The 22494-nt window shown below is 44.6% G+C and overlaps 1 protein-coding gene across 1 annotated transcript in view; it reads right to left on the minus strand.

Annotated features, from left to right (window-relative positions):
• The window catches only part of kcnk2 (potassium channel, two pore domain subfamily K, member 2), a 72307-nt gene extending 70074 nt beyond the window's left edge, over positions 1–2233 (minus strand). Inside the window, exon 1 of the mRNA XM_031902880.1 lies at positions 1753–2233. Within this exon, the coding sequence (XP_031758740.1) occupies positions 1753–1756 (4 nt within the window). The 5' untranslated portion in view covers positions 1757–2233. The remainder of the gene's footprint in view (positions 1–1752) is intronic.
• Positions 2234–22494: the final 20261 nt, after the last annotated feature.

Raw genomic sequence — 22494 nt, forward strand, 5'->3', positions numbered from 1 at the left:
GTACAGGTACTGTTTTATTATTACGGTAAAAGGGAATCATTTAACCATGAAAAAAACCCAATAGGGCTGTTCTGCCCCCAATAAGGGGTAATTATATCTTAGTTGGGATCAAGTACAGGTACTGTTTTATTATTACAGAGAAAAGGGAATCATTTAACCATTAAATAAACCCAATAGGGCTGTTCTGCCCCAATAAGGGGTAATTATATCTTAGTTGGGATCAAGTACAGGTACTGTTTTATTATTACAGAGAAAAGGGAATCATTTAACCATGAAATAAACCCAATAGGGCTGTTCTGCCCCAATAAGGGGTAATTATATCTTAGTTGGGATCAAGTACAGGTACTGTTTTATTATTACAGAGAAAAGGGAATCATTTAACCATGAAATAAACACAATAGGGCTGTTCTGCCCCCAATAAGGGGTAATTATATCTTAGTTGGGATCAAGTACAGGTACTGTTTTATTATTACAGAGAAAAGGGAATCATTTAACCATTAAATAAACCCAATAGGACTGTTCTGCCCCAATAAGGGGTAATTATATCTTAGTTGGGATCAAGTACAGGTACTGTTTTATTATTACAGAGAAAAGGGAATCATTTAACCATGAAATAAACCCAATAGGGCTGTTCTGCCCCAATAAGGGGTAATTATATCTTAGTTGGGATCAAGTACAGGTACTGTTTTATTATTACAGAGAAAAGGGAATCATTTAACCATGAAATAAACACAATAGGGCTGTTCTGCCCCCAATAAGGGGTAATTATATCTTAGTTGGGATCAAGTACAGGTACTGTTTTATTATTACAGAGAAAAGGGAATCATTTAACCATTAAATAAACCCAATAGGACTGTTCTGCCCCAATAAGGGGTAATTATATCTTAGTTGGGATCAAGTACAGGTACTGTTTTATTATTACAGAGAAAAGGGAATCATTTAACCATTAAATAAACCCAATAGGGCTGTTCTGCCCCCAATAAGGGGTAATTATATCTTAGTTGGGATCAAGTACAAGATACTGTTTTATTGTTACAAAGTAAGAGGAAATAATTATATAAAATTATTTGAATAAAATGGACTCTATGGGAGATTGCTTTCCTGTAATTCAGAGCCCTCTGGATAATGGATTTCCGGATAACGGATCCCGTATTACTGTATATACTGATATATTGTATTGTTATTGTTATACAACTGATAAGTATAAGAGCAACTCCCAGAATCCTGCAGACCCTAAGGTTGGGTCCCACGCTTTCCTGCACTGTCAGGGCCCCCCCTTATTCATGCAACTTCAGACCCGACTGGATCTCATTTTGCCCTCGAATAACCGTTAGCAAACCTGTAGATTCCGAGGTTAATGCTCTGAAATATTTATGGATTTGCACTTTATCCCTGTCCATTGTCACCTCCCCTGATTTCCCCCCACAATTTCCTTTCAGAATAATAAAATGACAGATGGGGGGGAAGTAATAATTTGCAAACTCTTCTGTGCATTCAAGGGGGATTCTCCAAATGCTTGGCTGTCTATAGGGCTGAATAATGCACAGTATAAATCTATAGGAGTCGTAACTATAGCCCTAATATTGCATTTGGAACAACATGGATACATTGAAGCCACTTGCCTGGGGGGCTGCAGCCCTTGCCATCCCCTGCACTGCCTGTCACGACTCCGGAGGTGAGAGGAGCAGCAGCAGCAGCAGCATTCCCCTGGCACAGTCCAGCAGGAACAGGCAGCAAACATGCAGTACTTACTCATTTCCACGATCTGTGCAGCTTCTTTCCTGGACAGCAAGACATTGTTTGATGATGGGGCTGCTATTGAGTTCAGGAATAAACGAATGGTTGTTTAAAAAAAAAAAAGTCTAATATTAAAAATAGATAATGGTGATAATCCACAGGGTTAGTCTCCCCTTAGGAGGAATAAAAAAGGGAGGAGTGATGGAAAGGGTAAGTAAAAGAAGGGAAATGTGCAGCTCAGAATAGAGGGATAAGGGAAGAGTGAATGGGGGAGGCAATGAGAAGGACAAGTCTACTTTGGCCACATGAGAGGGAATAAGGGGCACAATGGGGAGGGGCAGGGGAGAGGCAGGTACAGGGTTGGGGGGGCAGTTATGTAACAGGGGAAGGAGGCAGATCAGCTCAGCAATCTCAGTGTGTTTCAGTCTCAGCGCTGGTCTCTACAGACTCAATGTTCCAGCCCATGTAGCATCCAGCACAGACTTCCAGCCCATCTCCTCCCTGTCTGAGCCATGCTGACTGATGCCACCCTGCCCTAATGAGGGAGGAGGGGTGCTGATACCTCACATGGGGGCTGCAAGGAGACATCTCATAGGTGGGGGGGGGGATACGAGCGGATTGCAGGGAAGAACCACAATTATCATAAAGGATGAAAAGCAAAGATGCTCAGCCTGCTTGCCTTCTGCTGGTGTAGAACTGCAACTCACAGCTACATCCGACAGGGGATGGTGGGGTTTTCCTTCAAACAAAAGCCAAAGCTTTATGGGTTCAACTGACATATGGCAATGTTAATGGGGATATATGAATACTAAACAGGTGCCAGATGACAAGTGATCTATTGTTTTTCTGTTCTTACTTATTTATATAAAGGTGTAACTTAATAATAAATGCAAGCTGTTTTATTTAATTCTTGATTCATTTGCGATCGTTTATCACAGTCATTTTTTTATATCAAAGGAGCGAAAGATGTTAGGAGGGGCTGCCAGCTGCATTTTAACAAAAGCTGAAGGGCCGTAAGATAACAAGTCCCTTGGGGCCTGTACTAACAAAAGAGAGTGGGAAAGTACAGAAATGCACCCCCATATTTACCTCTCAACTGGCCCGGCAGCACATCAGCTGTGAGATGGTACCTATAGTAGGTATGGGATAATAGCCTCTGGGAAGGGACTGGGGCTGTGGGATAGCAGGTATAGTAGGGAGAGATGGTGCCTATAGTAGCAGTGGGGGGATAATAGCCTCTGGGAAGGGACTGGGGCTGTGGGATAGCAGGTATAGTAGGGAGAGATGGTGCCTATAGTAGCAGTGGGATAATAGCCTCTGGGAAGGGACTGGGGCTGTGGGATAGCAGGTATAGTAGGGAGAGATGGTGCCTATAGTAGCAGTGGGGGGATAATAGCCTCTGGGAAGGGACTGGGGCTGTGGGATAGCAGGTATAGTAGGGAGAGATGGTGCCTATAGTAGCAGTGGGATAATAGCCTCTGGGAAGGGACTGGGGCTGTGGGATAGCAGGTATAGTAGGGAGAGATGGTGCCTATAGTAGCAGTGGGGGGATAATAGCCTCTGGGAAGGGACTGGGGCTGTGGGATAGCAGGTATAGTAGGGAGAGATGGTGCCTATAGTAGCAGTGGGGGGATAATAACCTCTGGGAAGGGACTGGGGCTGTGGGATAGCAGGTATAGTAGGGAGAGATGGTGCCTATAGTAGCAGTGGGGGGATAATAACCTCTGGGAAGGGACTGGGGCTGTGGGATAGCAGGTATAGTAGGGAGAGATGGTGCTTATAGTAGCAGTGGGGGGATAATAGCCTCTGGGAAGGGACTGGGGCTGTGGGATAGCAGGTATAGTAGGGAGAGATGGTGCCTATAGTAGCAGTGGGGGGATAATAGCCTCTGGGAAGGGACTGGGGCTGTGGGATAGCAGGTATAGTAGGGAGAGATGGTGCCTATAGTAGCAGTGGGGGGATAATAGCCTCTGGGAAGGGACTGGGGCTGTGGGATAGCAGGTATAGTAGGGAGAGATGGTGCCTATAGTAGCAGGGGGGATAATAGCCTCTGGGAAGGGACTGGGGCTGTGGGATAGCAGGTATAGTAGGGAGAGATGGTGCCTATAGTAGCAGTGGGGGGATAATAGCCTCTGGGAAGGGACTGGGGCTGTGGGATAGCAGGTATAGTAGGGAGAGATGGTGCCTATAGTAGCAGTGGGGGGATAATAGCCTCTGGGAAGGGACTGGGGCTGTGGGATAGCAGGTATAGTAGGGAGAGATGGTGCCTATAGTAGCAGTGGGGGGATAATAGCCTCTGGGAAGGGACTGGGGCTGTGGGATAGCAGGTATAGTAGGGAGAGATGGTGCCTATAGTAGCAGTGGGGGGATAATAGCCTCTGGGAAGGGACTGGGGCTGTGGGATAGCAGGTATAGTAGGGAGAGATGGTGCCTATAGTAGCAGTGGGGGGATAATAGCCTCTGGGAAGGGACTGGGGCTGTGGGATAGCAGGTATAGTAGGGAGAGATGGTGCCTATAGTAGCAGTGGGGGGGATAATAGCCTCTGGGAAGGGACTGGGGCTGTGGGAAAGCAGGTATTTAGGGGGTGCAGGGTCCCTGAGGCAGAAGCCCCAGTTGGCCCTGCACCCCTCAGTCCGCCCCTGACTGTGGCTGTGGGATAGCAGGTAGGGAATAACAGCAGGCATTTGGATAGAAGGGTATAGGAGGCTAAAATAGTGGATACATTATTTCATATACAAGCGTGTCTGTGTGTGTGTGTCTATAGAAGCTTCATTATTTCCTCTAAGACACAAAAGTAATACAAATGACCTCACTAGTTCTGATGACATCATTAAACATTCTTTATAGCAATATATTTTACAGGCTCTTCATGGCTGTTGTGTATTATATAAACACAGCTTATTTCCATTGGTCGCTAGTTTAAGGTAATATCTGCTGAGTCTTTTGATTCAAAAATAAAATATCTTCCTATGATTCAGGTCAAATATTGAGTAACATGAGTGGAAAATCTCTTACAAGAAATCCCCTGGCCCAGCGCCACCCCCAGTTGTTTATAGAACCCATATAAATAAACACTGGTTCCAGCTGAGGGGCCAATCTAGGTACAAGCTTGTTACAGAATTCCCCCTCCGTCCAGCTGCTCTGATTCCATTGCTTTGGCTGTCTGTCTAATGTGGCTTCATGGACTGGGAGAACCACACCTGTTCTTTGGAAATCTGCTCAGATACACAAATGTGCGGCCAGTAATTCATGCCCCTGACAGATGGCGACTATAGAATGGGCTTAGTAAAGTCACCGGCTAGTAAGTCTAGTATACCTGCTATCCCACAGCCCCAGTCCCTTCCCAGAGGCTATTATCCCACTGCTACTATAGGCACCATCTCTCCCTACTATACCTGCTATCCCACAGCCCCAGTCCCTTCCCAGAGGCTATTATCCCCCCACTGCTACTATAGGCACCATCTCTCCCTACTATACCTGCTATCCCACAGCCCCAGTCCCTTCCCAGAGGCTATTATCCCCCCACTGCTACTATAGGCACCATCTCTCCCTACTATACATGCTATCCCACAGCCCCAGTCCCTTCCCAGAGGCTATTATCCCCCCACTGCTACTATAGGCACCATCTCTCCCTACTATACCTGCTATCCCACAGCCCCAGTCCCTTCCCAGAGGCTATTATCCCCCACTGCTACTATAGGCACCATCTCTCCCTACTATACCTGCTATCCCACAGCCCCAGTCCCTTCCCAGAGGCTATTATCCCCCCACTGCTACTATAGGCACCATCTCTCCCTACTATACCTGCTATCCCACAGCCCCAGTCCCTTCCCAGAGGCTATTATCCCCCACTGCTACTATAGGCACCATCTCTCCCTACTATACCTGCTATCCCACAGCCCCAGTCCCTTCCCAGAGGCTATTATCCCCCCACTGCTACTATAGGCACCATCTCTCCCTACTATACCAGCTATCCCACAGCCCCAGTCCCTTCCCAAAGGCTATTATACCCCCACTGTTACTATAGGCACCATCTCTCCCTACTATACCTGCTAACCCACAGCCCCAGTCCCTTCCCAGAGGCTATTATCCCCCACTGCTACTATAGGCACCTTCTCTCCTCCCTACTATACCTGCTATCCCACAGCCCCAGTCCCTTCCCAGAGGCTATTATCCCCCCACTGCTACTATAGGCACCATCTCTCCCTACTATACCTGCTATCCCACAGCCCCAGTCCCTTCCCAGAGGCTATTATCCCACTGCTACTATAGGCACCATCTCTCCCTACTATACCTGCTATCCCACAGCCCCAGTCCCTTCCCAGAGGCTATTATCCCCCACTGTTACTATAGGCACCATCTCTCCCTACTATACCTGCTATCCCACAGCCACAGTCCCTTCCCAGAGGCTATTATCCCCCCACTGCTACTATAGGCACCTTCTCTCCTCCCTACTATACCTGCTATCCCACAGCCCCAGTCCCTTCCCAGAGGCTATTATCCCCCCACTGCTACTATAGGCACCATCTCTCCCTACTATACCTGCTATCCCATAGCCCCAGTCCCTTCCCAGAGGCTATTATCCCACTGCTACTATAGGCACCATCTCTCCCTACTATACCTGCTATCCCACAGCCCCAGTCCCTTCCCAGAGGCTATTATCCCCCCACTGCTACTATAGGCACCATCTCTCCCTACTATACCTGCTATCCCACAGCCCCAGTCCCTTCCCAGAGGCTATTATCCCACTGCTACTATAGGCACCATCTCTCCCTACTATACCTGCTATCCCACAGCCCCAGTCCCTTCCCGGAGGCTATTATCCCCCCACTGCTACTATAGGCACCATCTCTCCCTACTATACCTGCTATCCCACAGCCCCAGTCCCTTCCCAGAGGCTATTATCCCCCCACTGTTACTATAGGCACCATCTCTCCCTACTATACCTGCTATCCCACAGCCCCAGTCCCTTCCCAGAGGCTATTATCCCCCCACTGCTACTATAGGCACCCTCTCTCCCTACTATACCTGCTATCCCACAGCCCCAGTCCCTTCCCAGAGGCTATTATCCCCCCACTGTTACTATAGGCACCATCTCTCCCTACTATACCTGCTATCCCACAGCCCCAGTCCCTTCCCAGAGGCTATTATCCCCCCACTGCTACTATAAGCACCATCTCTCCCTACTATACCTGCTATCCCACAGCCCCAGTCCCTTCCCAGAGGCTATTATCCCCCCACTGCTAGTATAGGCACCATCTCTCCCTACTATACCTGCTATCCCACAGCCCCAGTCCCTTCCCAGAGGCTATTATCCCCCCCACTCAGGGGGCTCAGGAAGGCCGTGGCCCACCATTCAAAGAAGAAAAGGCTAAGGTTACATAGTAGACAGCAGATAAGCTCTGTAGAATATAATGGTGTTCATTTCTATCCAATACTTAACCTGAGCCATTTAGCTCTATTTCAGTTGCCTTCAGTTGTTTATATAAACTATAGTAAGCAAACACACCAGTTTTACCAGTACTTTGAAACACTTTAGGTGTTACTGTTCCTTTAAAAGGTTTGCACCATCCCTTATAGACTTGCCACACTGGATCTAAAGGCTGACACAGCCCACCCAGTGATCTAGTACTGTAGTGGCCTGTCCAGTAAGGCTTCATCTGGAGCAAATGCCCAACTATGATGCCACGCTGGGTGTCCACCTCCAGCCCACAGCCTCCAGTTGGACAGATCTGGTCTATGTCACACTAAGGGGAGTATTTATTAACATTGGAGACAAACATCACCGGTGATGTTGCCCATAGCAACCAATCAGATCTTTGCTTCTTTTTTCTAACTTGTAGGTGACTGTTGAAATCTGATGGCTAAATGGTTGCTATGGGCAACATCACCGGTGATGTTTGTCTCCAATGTTAATAAATACTCCCCTTATTTAGCTCTGATTGGTTAAGTGCAATAAAACCAACACAGTTTTGATTGGATGCTTTGGGTTTGCATCCACAGTCTTGTTCACACCAACAGAAATGGAGCCTGGAAAGCTTGCTAGCTTGGCATAGTACCAATATGGTTCAGGTTAACCTTTTGGGCAAAGACACACAGAGCTACTTAGTAGCAGCTACTTGTCATGGCTCCTAAATGCCAGAAAATCCCCTGCCATAGACAATACTGAGAATTGCCTCTGCTAAAACACACAGAGACAATTATCAGTAAATGATCAGCATTGTTTATTTTAGAAGCCGTGACAAGTAGCTGCTACTAGTAGCGCCGTGTGTCTTTGCCTTTAAAGTACTATTATTCATAGTTTTTTTTTTAACAAACTATTCAATTCAACAACAAAAATATGGTAAAGCCACATTTAAGGGCTATGACACACGGAACTACTGGTAGCCAGCTACTTGTCTCAGCTACAAAATAGATAATACTGTTAATTGTCTTTACGTGTGTTTTAGCAGAGGCATTTCTCAGTATTGTCTATGGCAGGGGATTTTCTGGCGTTTTACAGCCGCGACAAGTAGCTCCATATGTATTAGCCCTAAATGATGGTAACTACAGGATAAGTTTAAACAGTAGGACAATAAATGATAATTGTGCTTTGATATATGAACGATTATATAATGTTCATATGTTGCTCAGATTCCTGCCCCAGAGAAGCTCCCAGTCTCATTTCCCAATCACCGCCCTGCTGAGCGCTTTGCCACGTACATCATTTTTTATTTCTAGTTTTCAAAACCTAAATACCTGAAAAACCACAAATAATAAAAAATGAAACCCAGTTGCAAATGGTCTCAGAATAGCATTGTCTACATCAGGGCTCCCCAACCTTTCTTACTTGTGAGCCACAGTCAAATGTACCGTATATACTCGAGTATAAGCCGATCCAAATATAAGCTGAGGTACCTAATTTTACCTAAGAAAACTGGAAAAACTTATTAACTCTAGTATAAGCCTAGGGTGGGAAATGCAGCAGTTACTGCTAAGTTTCAATAATCAAAATAAAAACCAGTAAATTACATAAATTGAGGCATCAGTGGGGTATATGTTTTTAAATATTTATTTAAAAGAAAAACCATAAACTAGCTCTGTAAGCGGAGAAGAGGGTCAACAAAAACAATATGAGTACTACCCCACGCTCATTGCACATTGGCAAACTGGCAGCAGACCCAGTCCTGGAGGACACGTCAGGGGGAATAAGTATTGCTAGTGGGCCTAGGCCAGGGCACTGGAGGGTCTGGTTGCGGGGGGGCCTAATTTGCACACAAAAGAGAGAGGGTGCTAGTCTGGAGGGACCCATGGCACCTGACTCGAGTATAAGCCGAGGGTGACTTTTTCAGCACATTTTGTGTGCAGAAAAACTAGGCTTATACTCGAGTATATACAGTAAAAAGACTTGGAGAGCAACACAAGCACCATAAAAGTTCATGGAGGTGCCAAATAAGGGCTAAGATTGGCTATTAGGGGCCTCTATGCACACTATAAGCTTACAGGGGCTTTATTTGGTAGGAAATCTTGTTTTTATTCAACCAAAACTTGCCCCCAAGTCATGAATTCAAAAATAACTCCCTGGTTTGGGGGCACTGAGAGCAACATCCAAGGGGTTGGGGAGCAACATGTTGTCCTGAGCCACTGGTTGGGGATCACTGATTCAGATTTCGGATTCAGTATTTGGCCAAATCTTTTGCATAGGATTCAGGGTTTGGGCAGATCCTAAAATAGGGGATCAGTGCAACCCCATCTTATTGTAACCAAATTGCAATCTTAAATGTAAAACTGAAATGTAGATCAAGTCTATATGAAATATTTTCTCTTTACTTCTTTCTTCTTACTGCACTATAACTGTGATGGGGCCAGAAATCTAAATGTATATTCTAATAGAAATCTGTTTAATTATCTTTAAGCTGACTGATCCAGACAACAATACAAGAAGAAGGTTTTTATGTTTTTTATTCTCCATACTAAGATTTTCTATAGAGCCTGGTGGAGAAGGAATCCAGTCAGTTGCATTTCCCCCTACTTTGTTATACACCAGTAATTATTCCAATTAACCGCTGGTTTATTGTACATTTTACTCGCTGCCTCCTCAAGTGATAATTATGCTGCCTTGTTAATAAGGAATCAGTGCATGAATCAAAAAAAATAAATCTGCAGATTAAACAGTCGCAACATCGAACAATTCAAACAAGGACATTCCATCTAGGGGTGTGGTACAATGAGACTGACTGTTGACTTTAGAAGGTCATATCCATAGAAATAAATGGTTTTCGGTTGCAATTAAATATTTGTGGAGCATGTTGTCATGAACCTCCAATTTCCAGGTTGGATATGGTGTACAGCAGGGGTTCCCAACCTTTCTTACTCGTGAGCCACAATCAAATGTAAAAAGACTTGGGGAGCAACACAAGTACCATAAAAGTTCATGGAGGAGCCAAATAAGGGCTGTGATTGGCTATTAGGCAGCCTCTATGCACCCTATCAGCTTACAGGGGGCTTTATTTGGTAGGAAATCTTGTTTTTATTCAACCAAATCTTGCCCCCAAGTCAGGAATTCAAAAATAACTCCCTGGTTTGGAGGCTTCCATTGCTTCCATTGTCCAAGCTGACTTCTTTACTAAAGGACATCTTTCAGCCCCTCTTGTCCCCTTGTTTGTCTGGTATTACCCTTGCCAGTTCCTGGACCATGATTTTCATTGCCTGCCCCAAACCGTTGACCATCTCTCAGATTTCAGTATTAACACCTGCCCTGAGTTTCTGCCTTTTTCTGCCTTTTCTGTCTTTGTATATCTACTGATCCATCCCTTAGTTACCGTATGCAGGTTGCCACGGGAAAGTCTGGGGCCCAAAAAGGACTAGTATATGTAGGCCCCAGGGGTGCTTTCTGTCAACAGTGTTTAAAGCAACATTTTCCACCCAGGATAGATGGCTCCAACCCAGGGCCAGAACTAGGGGTAGGTAGACGAGGCACCTGTCTAGGGTGCAACAGTGGGTGGGCCCCAGGCAGGTACCTCCTCTTTCACTTACCCCTATTTCTGTGCCCTTTACCCACACCCCCCTCCAGTGGCTCCCGCAACCCCCCCCCCACCTGTGTGCATGCACCCATGGGAGGCAAGCCAGCTGAGTTGCCTAGGGCGCCCAGCCGGCCTGACCCGGCACTGCTCCAACCAGCCACACAGTGATTGGTCAACGTCCCTTGTCTCCTACCCATCCAAGAGGCCATTGCTTGGGAAAAGCTTGCTAAAGTAACTTAATATTAGAGTACTCATGTCCCTTCACAAGCTTCTATTAACTCTAGGGTTCTTTAAAGGGAAAATATACCCTTGTTTTTAAAATGAGCTCATTTAGTTGAGTTATGTAAAGAGGTGCATGAACAATGTCTGGACATAAATTCATATGATTTTGTTACAACACATAACTGATGCCACAGAATGACACCATGATACTCTTAAGAACTATTTCCCACATCCCTTAGGCTCACAGTGTAACACAATCCCCCTCCCCTACCTCCTTGTTCCATTGTGAAGTGATGGATTCTGGGATTTAAAGTCCCTCTGCTTTCTATATTGGATGGTGCACAGATTCTCTGGTAAACAGAGGGACTTAAAGAGTCCAAAATATATTACTTTACAATGAAACAATATGGGGGGAGGGGCGGGGGTTGTATTACACAATGAGCCTAAGGGGAGTGAGGAACTGGTCCCTATGATCACAGGTGCTAATATCACTAGAAATCACAGAAATCAATATTTTTTTTTTTCATATTATTGTAGATAATCCTTTTTTTTTAACAAATGTTGAATTGTATTTCTTCAAATTTTTTTTTTAACCAAAAGAGCAACCTTTTTAATGAAATCCCAAATGCTGAAAGAGCAGAACCTGGCCCAAAGCTTTGTTTATACAGAAACAAATCCCAAATAAATAACATTATTAAATTATAAGTGGCTGGCGTGCATTCCTTGCCCCCGGCATCTCCAGCCCAGAAAGGGCCACGGAACCGAAAGGCCCTGCCATCTGTGTCAGCGTGGGGGCACCGGAGAAGTCAGATACAGAAGGAAGATCTCCTCCACGTTCTGTGGTTGCTATGGGGACAGGAAATTTGCTTTAAGCATTGCAGAACACTCGCGTAAAGTTAACCATTAGGGATCAATAACGAAGCAGGGTGTTCCCAGGGTTCCCCGCAGTGGATCTAATATCGTGACATTCCGAGGGATTGAATGCACATTCTGCCCATGATATTCCTCTTAATCTCAATTTGAAAACAAATGCACTAGGTGCAACTGTGCGGCTTTAGAAGGCAGGGGCACGGCCTAAACTGTCCAGATTTTAGGGTTTTTAGGAGATATGAGGCAAATAGATGCCTTATATTCCCAGGTCTGTGTAGTCTATCTGCCACAAAGTATTGTATTTTCTATTAAAGAGTAGGAATATATGAAAGAGCTGGTGTCCTTGTTATCTGGAGCCTTTGCAGCAGTGTTGCCTGCCAAAGATTTAGCAGAGATCTCTCTGTATACTGCATACTCCACCTAGTGGTAGAATAAGGAAACTAGAATTAAATATTAAAGGAATTCTGTCCCGGGAAAACATGTTTTTTTCAAAATGCATCAGTTAATAGAGCTTCTCCAGCACAATCCTGCATTGTAATCTGTTTTAATTTTGAAATGTCACATGGGGTTACACTTTAGGCACACTTTACTGCTGCGCTGCAAGTTGGAGTGATATCCCACCCCCCCCTGCAGCCGATCAGCAGAACAATGGGAAGGGAGCAAGATAGCAGCTCCCAGTAGGTATCAGAATAGCACTCAATAGTAAGAAATCCAAGTCCGGCTTGGGACTCCTCCAGTTACATGGGAGTAGGAGAAACAATAGGTTAGCTGAAAGCAGTTCTAATGTGTAGCGCTGGCTGAAAGCTCAGACTCAGGCACAAGGCACTGAGATGGCGCCTACACACCAATATTACAGCTACAAATACATTTATTGGCTCAAGAATACAATTTAAAATGGTAGAGTGAGTTATTTGCTGTGTAAACAGTGTAATTTAGACATAAAAAGTACCCTTTTAGTATCTGTTATTTGCTGTGTCTTTGGAAGTGGCTTTGGAAGGCAGGATTGTGGACTAAATTGTCCAGATTTTAGGGGTTTTAACGGATAGTTGGCAAGTACTGTAGATCTCCCTTGTCTTCTTTCTGGTCTTTGCAGGCAACCTGTTCAAAAGTATTGTATTTTATCTTATGAAGGGAGATAAGAATGCTGCTAAAGCTTTTCTGAAGGCAAAGACACACGGAGCTACTTGTAGCAGCGGCTACAATATTAGAAAATGATGATTATTTATTGATAATTGCCTCTATGTGTGTATTAGCAGCAACAATTCTCAATACTGTCTGTGGCAGGGTATTTTCTGCTGTTTTGTAACTGTGACAAGTAGCTGCTACTAAGTATCCCTGTGTGTCTTACTGTTATCTGGAGCCTTTGCAGCAGTGCCCATTGCCAAGGATTTAGCAGACAGATCTCACGGCATACACCACCTAGTGGCAAAATGAGGAATCTAGTAATAAATATTAATATGTGAGTAATAATGAGGGTTAAAAAAATAAAAAGGATTACAAGTGCAAAAATGGACACAATTTGTAAAGATTATTAACCACAACGCAAACTTTTTTGCCAGATTTCAATCATTTTGGGCATCTTCTTTATTCTGAGAAATGCAATTTATAAGTGTGCACACACATTAGCAATGCTTTGGTTTTCTCAGAGCAAGTGGTGACACTCCCAGGATGGCAGAAGGGCACACAGTTCATCAGGCTGGACTGGTACGTTGGCACTCAGAGTAATGTGTAAGGCAGGAGTAACAAGTTCAAATGTAAATGGCACTTTCTATTTGCATTCATATATGAGCCTTATAATGTATAAATGAACTTACCTTCTACCTTAAGTGTCACGATTATCATGTTCCCGGCTGTGGGTGCAGCCCGTGGGCACTTTGTCAGATAAGGTTGGGTGCCATCCAGGAGAACAGGGGCTGCAGCCAAGAAATCTGGGAGGTAAGTGGGTTGTGCATGGAAGGTGCTGTGCGGTTTAGGGCTGCTGCCTGTGGGAAGCACTGCTGTGCTAGGAGCTGAAAATAACCGGTGTCTCATTGCCGTTATAGTATATATACAGTATATTCTGCGCTTTACCTTTTAAATGTCAGTGTCCTTTTTCAGCTTCCACCACTACATAATCACGTGACTCTGGGGGGATATAGGAAGCTGCTGCTGAGCCACAAAAGGTCCAGTTTGCAACTGCAGTAAGAATTACTGGGTTACTGGTTTGGGCAATGACTAGGGAGGGGTGAGGCATGCTGGGAAGTGCCACTTATATGGCATTAATACCGTGCCAGCGTTGATGCCAGATCTGTATTGGTGCTCTAGTCCCATCTAAAGTAATTACACACTTACTGGGGATTCTATAAGAATGAAACTTATTAGTCTTGGAAAGTCCTTGGCGTGCAAACATGTCCAAATATCTGCATTCTGATTGGTTGAATGATTGGTCAAAACAACCCCCGCAATCTAGCGCCCCTGTGTAGCTGGCTGGGCGTATGGCTGAAATCTACCAGGAATAATGTTTTTTTTATATACTGAACTTACTGCCCTGGCTGAGTGGTTTAGTGGCCCTATAACAATAATTATCCAGGCCTTCAAATTGCTCCTAGCAGCTTGGGAATTTTATAATATATTTATACTGTATATTGTGTGATGCTCCCTAAGAATCAAATGCTGGGAATCAGCACTAAAGAAGATGGGGGCATCTACTGGGGGCATCTCCAGCGGCACAGACCTTCCTTGCTAAGGGTAAGAACGCACAAACAGTTCAGTCGCCTACAACAGAAAACAGGCAACAATAGTAAGTGCCAGTGGAAGGCCCTTCGTGCTTCTTCGTTTTCCAAAGTCGTGCAAAGATGCCTGCAGGAGGAAACCTTGAGTGACTTCGGATTCCTGAAGCGATGCAATGGGCTTTCCACCGGTGACTCCTATTATTGCCAGTGGAAAGCCTTTTCAGAGCTGTTTGTCGTAACTCAACCGCTCCGTGGGTTCTTACCCTAAAGGGCTGGGGTGGCCTTGGGCTGGTACAGAACCCAAAACATAGGCTACAAATACTGCACCTTAATTCTTTATCTTTAGTTCTCCTTTAGGGTGAAAACACACAGAGCTACTAGTAGCAGCTACTTTTCCATGGCTACTAAACGCCAGAAAATACCCTGCCATAGACTGAGACTTGCCTCTGCTAAAACACATGTAGAGTCTGTTATCAGTAAATGATCAACATTGTCTATTTTAGTAGCTGCTACTAGTAGCTCTGTGTGTCTTCACCCTTACTGAGATGAGCCTAGAGATGAGCAAACATGCGGAATCAGATCTATGAGCCGGTGGGTCAGATAAGTGGGATATTTCATTGTTTCTTCTTCAACTTCATCAATCACCAGATGTGGTTAATCGCACAGCATCTCATGTTTACCCTTTATTTCTAACCACTATATTAATTGCTAATAATCACATGAACATAGCACAGCCCCTAATCCCAGCAAGATATCTGCCCCGCTTTGTATTAATATCAGGCGTCTGTTTGTTGTTTCTGGAAGCGCCGTGCTCCGTACGATCACTAAGATATTATTCTGACAGGCCCAGACTTCCTGTGCCGCTGAGCGCCCCGTGCCTGTGCTTCCTGTGCTCCGTGCAATTACACACTCACACACACACATTCACACACACACTAACAGGATCAGACTGGGCCACCGGGACACCGGGAAAAAACCCAGTGGGCCCCAGCCCAGAACCAATCCCTGCTGGGTACTCCAGGGCCCTCATTTATCCCCCCCTCTGCTACTATAGGCACCATCTCTCCCTACTATACCTGCTATCCCACAGCCCCAGTCCCTTCCCAGAGGCTATTATCCCCCCACTGCTACTATAGGCACCATCTCTCCCTACTATACCTGCTATCCCACAGCCCCAGTCCCTTCCCAGAGGCTATTATCCCACTGCTACTATAGGCACCATCTCTCCCTACTATACCTGCTATCCCACAGCCCCAGTCACTTCCCAGAGGCTATTATCCCCCACTGCTACTATAGGCACCATCTCTCCCTACTATACCTGCTATCCCACAGCCCCAGTCCCTTCCCAGAGGCTATTATCCCCCCACTGCTACTATAGGCACCATCTCTCCCTACTATACCTGCTATCCCACAGCCCCAGTCCCTTCCCAGAGGCTATTATCCCCCCACTGCTACTATAGGCACCATCTCTCCCTACTATACCTGCTATCCCACAGCCCCAGTCCCTTCCCAGAGGCTATTATACCCCCACTGCTACTATAGGCACCATCTCTCCCTACTATACCTGCTATCCCACAGCCCCAGTCCCTTCCCAGAGGCTATTATCCCCCCACTGCTACTATAGGCACCATCTCTCCCTACTATACCTGCTATCCACAGCCCCAGTCCCTTCCCAGAGGCTATTATCCCACTGCTACTATAGGCACCATCTCTCCCTACTATACCTGCTATCCCACAGCCCCAGTCCCTTCCCAGAGGCTATTATCCCCCCACTGCTACTATAGGCACCATCTCTCCCTACTATACCTGCTATCCCACAGCCCCAGTCCCTTCCCAGAGGCTATTATCCCCTCACTGTTACTATAGGCACCATCTCTCCCTACTATACCTGCTATCCCACAGCCCCAGTCCCTTCCCAGAGGCTATTATCCCCCCACTGCTACTATAGGCACCATCTCTCCCTACTATACCTGCTATCCCACAGCCCCAGTCCCTTCCCAGAGGCTATTATCCCCACTGCTACTATAGGCACCATCTCTCCCTACTATACCTGCTATCCCACAGCCCCAGTCCCTTCCCAGAGGCTATTATCCCCCCACTGCTACTATAGGCACCATCTCTCCCTACTATACCTGCTATCCCACAGCCCCAGTCCCTTCCCAGAGGCTATTATCCCACTGCTACTATAGGCACCATCTCTCCCTACTATACCTGCTATCCCACAGCCCCAGTCCCTTCCCAGAGGCTATTATCCCCCCACTGCTACTATAGGCACCATCTCTCCCTACTATACCTGCTATCCCACAGCCCCAGTCCCTTCCCAGAGGCTATTATCCCCTCACTGTTACTATAGGCACCATCTCTCCCTACTATACCTGCTATCCCACAGCCCCAGTCCCTTCCCAGAGGCTATTATCCCCCCACTGCTACTATAGGCACCATCTCTCCCTACTATACCTGCTATCCCACAGCCCCAGTCCCTTCCCAGAGGCTATTATCCCCCCACTGCTACTATAGGCACTATCTCTCCCTCCTATTCCTACCTACAGATTCTGCATTCAAGGCCCCAGTATTTCCCCCCTCCCAGTCAAAGGCATCTTTATATTAAATGTTGCTTTTGCTCTTCATACAGCTAATACTGTCTGTGTATAAGGCATAAGAAGGATGGAAGATATGAATTATTAAGGACGCAGAGCCAAGAGTAACACTGGTTGTAGAAACAAGAATACACTATTTGTTCTTATCACGATCCCTCCATTGATTCAATGAGCACAGAAAATTAAAGAGGAATAAAGTATCCCCCATGGCCTAATAAATAACCCATTCCCTGTATGTGAGAATAAAGGGCAGCCGGCTGCGCTACTCTGTGTCAGTCTTACCTCTCTGTGTTTGGGAGAACTGGTCTCTTCTTGCTCATTTTTAATGCGGCTTTGAAATAAATTAAATTATTTACTCGTATTCTATTTTTTAATACAGTCTCAAGCCGCTCAGATACACAGGTCTGGAAATTTCCACTCTTTTCTTGGCATTAGATGGTAAACAATGTAAAATATTTTCACTTTCCCTCTGCACCTAATCAGTAGTATAATTACTTTTTTTTTTAATGCAAAAAGATGTTTGTTTCAGCTGATGAAAGGCAAGGGGTCTGCCACTTTGGGTGATGCTTCAATTAAAAGTTGTGACCTCACTGTTTTACAACTCTCAATAAGTTGGGCACCAGTAGTTCTGAAACCTATTTGCTGTACCTCATACAGTCTCCTTGGTGACTTGGTAGATGGTATAACATTCAGTGACTTCACAGATACTACACAGTTATTTCCCTGAATGGTATTGGTCACAGGCAGAGTATTAGTTTCAAACTGTATTCATTTATAGGTGAATAATTGCTAGAGGTTGCTCACAGTGTGACATGGGGGGATATAATAACCCATCTGTTCTACTTGTTGGAGCCTGTGGCTGCTCTACTTACTTCCCTCAGCCAAAAGGTGGCAATACCTATTTGGCGAGATTGCCGATATGCCCACCTAAGGTTGGCTAATTCTAATTCTATCATTAGGTCTTACAACAATGGGTATAGGAGACATTCGACTAAGGACCACATCAATGAGCTGATGCAGGTTCCGATCTAACGAGAAAATCAAACCTGCCCTATTTTCACCAGGCCAATTTTCAGCCAGATATCGGGGAGGGGGGGGCACATACATTGGCAGATAAGCTAAAGGATTGGAATAGGCTTCTTAAATCTGCCTGTGTATGACCACCTGGGCACTTTCGACGGGCCTACCCGACTGATATCTGTCCTAAAAGATTTTGATAGGGCAGGTTTCATTTTACATTGGATTGGGCACCACATTAGCTCATTGATGTGATCTTCGGTCCGATGGCGCCTGTGTCCACCATGGTTATCCCAGTATTGCCCAACTTTAGGTGGGCATATCAGGCGAAGATCCTCTCATTTGGCAACGTCTCCAGCCTTAGTGGAGGATTCTGTATTTAGCTTTCTGTATGTGCTCACTTTTTTGGCTGCAATATTCTTGGGTCAAAATTGGTTGAACTTGATGGACGTATGTCTTTTTTCAACCCAACTTACTATGTAAAATGGCTATTATATTTGGTGTATAGCTAAACTTGTCCATGTCTATAGGGCTGGAAACCCTAATTGCAATCAGTCCCTCCTGCTACAATCAGAGAGAATGGAGCCACACTGAGGACAGGGCAGACAAGAGATTCTGACCGATGTTTGAAACCACCACCAAGTATTTGTCCTGAATCCGGTGGGTCAGACAATTTTCCTTGTATTTGTTTGTATTTCTTCTAGATCATCTTAATAATTCCACTGTGACCTCGCTGACCATATTTTTAGGTCAACAAGGAGGTCATAAATACATTCTTCCCTTTGTGGTCACGACAACCCAGGAAAGAAGCCGTGGATAGTTATGATGGTACCAGTCAACCAATCCACCAATTGGGTACAAACAGTAATGGCTCCCATCGTGAGATGTTAACTCTGCTCATTCGGTTACAAAGCCATTGCTGTTTCATTGTTACAGAGGAATTAGAAGAGGCAGGTCAGGCTGCCCTTAGCCAACATCTTCCGGTAAGGAAGCTCGGAAAATCTGAAATAAGGTATCAGAATGGAACAGAAACATTCTGAGCATAATGAAAATTGGAAATTCTTTATAAAAAGCGGAAAATAATGAATGAAAAGTGAATTTGTTTGCTTACGACCGCCAACGGGGCTGTTGAGGCAGAAGATCATCAAATGCAAATGGAACTCATATAAACCATTAACATTCAGCTCAGTGATTTCCGCTTCCCGAGCTCGGAACACCAGGCAGTATGGAAATAAATGCTAACGGATGGGAGAATGAAATAGAAATGTCAGAATGTATTTCCACATGTGCTACTGTCAGTGTTTTAGTATAAACACCTTATCATCGGGCGCATTGAGAGCACAAAATAAAAGGTCTCCTGGGGGGAGAAGGAGCTGCATCTAGGTGGGAGAGATTGCTTCAAGCAGGAGGGTAAATTAACCTTGGACCTTCCTAAATTACTTGACCTTGAAGGAAATATGGAACTTTCCAAATATAATCAATTAAACATTCTGAAATAAAGATGTCAACCTTCAGTAACCCCCCTCTCAGCAGTCTCCCTCTCTCTCTCCCTCTCTCTCAGAAGTCAAATTTTGACAGTTTAGTCAAATACATTGGCAAGTGCTCCCTTTGCCTAGTTAATGTAATAGACTGAACTGTCTTTCAAAATAACCGACTCCGACACAAAGCTGCCTGTAGAGAGACAGGTTGTTTTGAGGGGGATAGTTAATATACTTGTTTATTTCAGAATATTTAGATGATTGTGTAATGAATGTTTCTAAGAAAGAAAGGCCAGTATAACTTCTGAAATTTTCATTATTATCTAATACCCTACAGCAGTGATCTCCAACCAGTGGCTCATCGTGAGTAGTGATGACCGAAAAATTTGCGAAACTGCGGGAAAAATTTGCAAAATGCGGGTACTGAGTGGCTTTTTTGAAAGGCCCATGCCTTTTTTTTTTACACGATTGTGCCTTTTTTATACGACCACACCATTTTTGTCACGACCACAAATTATTCACAGATGGTGATGGTGAAATGCTGAATTTCACTACTCATGAGAAACATGTCGCTCACTAATTCCATTCATGTTGCACTCAGTGGCCTCAAAGTAAGTGCCCATTTTGAAATGGCTTGGAGGTAAGTTTTGGAGGCATAAAGACACAGGGTTAATTCAACAGAGGTTCCTGAAGTCTAGCAGTCCACACTGGGCTACCAATTAACCAATCACAGACCTTATTTGGTATTTCCAACAATTTTTACATTTGAGTGTGGCTCATGGATAAGGGGCCCTGCCCTATAGGCTACAGGTCGCCCTAAAGCACAGCCAGGGCATTTGCCCAGTTTGCTACTTACTACAATACTTACCCCCCATAACTGTAGCCAAAGCTGGAGTTTAAAATTGTTGGACTTGGCAAGGAGTCTACGGCTTTTGGAACACCTCTTCCCCAGCCTCCACCAGTTCAAGGGGTTCTTCTGGCCATAGCCAGGCAAAGGGGAAAGGGTAGCTTCCCATATGGGAGATCATGTGAATCCCTACGAACCCTTTGGGGCTTATCCATCAAGTTGAGTAAAAAACAGCTAACCCCCATATGTAATAAAAGACACTAACTTTGCCCAGGAGCAGTAACCCATAGCAACCAATAAGATGTTTGCTTTTAGACCAGTGACCAGTATGCTACCTGCTGATTGGTTGCTATGGGTTACTGCTCCTGGGCAAACGTAGCACCTTTTATTATATAACCCCTTATAAAGTACACCACCTGGGTGGCAGGCACCACCATGCAAAATCCAGGGCAATTTTCAAACAGTGTCTAAATAGGCCCCACCTAGTGTTTCTTTCCAAAAGACCCCCAGTTCAAGCGAATATTCTCAGTTTCTTTTACAAATGACAAACCAGAGAAATCTCCAAATCCTACAGAATCTGTATTTCTCATTCCTTCTGCACCCCCATGATACATGTCACCATACTCCAACGTGCCCCTGGTACCTTATATACAGTCAGGTGACTCCCCTTGGGCCCCGTAATGTAATTACTTACCCTTAATTGAAGAACTTAATCCAGTGGCTTGTACATTCGGAGATGTTTGGAGCCTGAATCTTAATATCCCATTTCTGCATGTATTCCGACTCATGAGGCTTATCAGCATAAGGGCATGTTTGTCATTGAGACTAATGTTGTATGTAGCCCGTATGCATTTCCCAGCATGCTCAATCAAAACCAGACATCAGAAGCCCAAAGAAAAACAAATTATCCCCAGCGGCTTCTTGCCTGACACAAACAAATGAAAGGCTAATGACCAGCGAATGTAGTGGAATAACTCCATTAGGGCCCGACCACTTCTACAGCATTTGCCATTTGCATTCATATCGATGGATTAGGCTTTGGTTTGACTACACAATTAATTTGCCCTCATATCTAGGGGGCTGTCAGCAGCACAAAATGCATTTCTAATGGGAAAGCCATTAGGCCCGAAGAATGGATAAAATGCTTTTTAACATGTAACAGTTTTATAAAATGATTTTATATATTGCTTATTAAATCTGACCTGCAGCATTGTCTCCCTATAGAAATAAAAATCCTGCCCATAAATACATGGTTTCCAGATGAAATATATATATATATATATATATATATAGTATAAAAAAGACCAGCAACTCCGGGATTTCTTGTGAAAAATCAAAACATATATTCAAAGTAGCATAAACAGCCGACGTAACGTTTCGGTCCCCATCGGGACCTTTATATATATATATATACAGGTATATCTGTTGTTTGGAAACCTGCTATCCAGAAATTACAGAAAGGCCATCTCCAGAGACTCCATTTAAATGAAATAATTCCTTTTTCTCTGTAATAATAAAACAGTACCTGTACTTGATCCCAACTAAGATATAGTTACCCCTTATTGGGGGCAGAACAGCCCTATTGGGTTTATTTAATGGTTAAATGATTCCCTTTTCTCTGTAATAATAAAACAGTACCTGTACTTGATCCCAACTAAGATATAGTTACCCCTTATTGGGGGCAGAACAGCCCTATTGGGTTTATTTAATGGTTAAATGATTCCCTTTTCTCTGTAATAATAAAACAGTACCTGTACTTGATCCCAACTAAGATATAGTTACCCCTTATTGGGGGCAGAACAGCCCTATTGGGTTTATTTAATGGTTAAATGATTCCTTTTTCTCTGTAATAATAAAACAGTACCTGTACTTGATCCCAACTAAGATATAATTACCCCTTATTGGGGCAGAACAGCCCTATTGGGTTTATTTAATGTTTAAATGATTCCCTTTTTCTCTGTAATAATAAAACAGTACCTGTACTTGATCCCAACTAAGATATAATTACCCCT

This window comes from Xenopus tropicalis, chromosome 5 (genome assembly GCF_000004195.4).
Source record: "Xenopus tropicalis strain Nigerian chromosome 5, UCB_Xtro_10.0, whole genome shotgun sequence".
NCBI lineage: Eukaryota > Metazoa > Chordata > Amphibia > Anura > Pipidae > Xenopus > Xenopus tropicalis.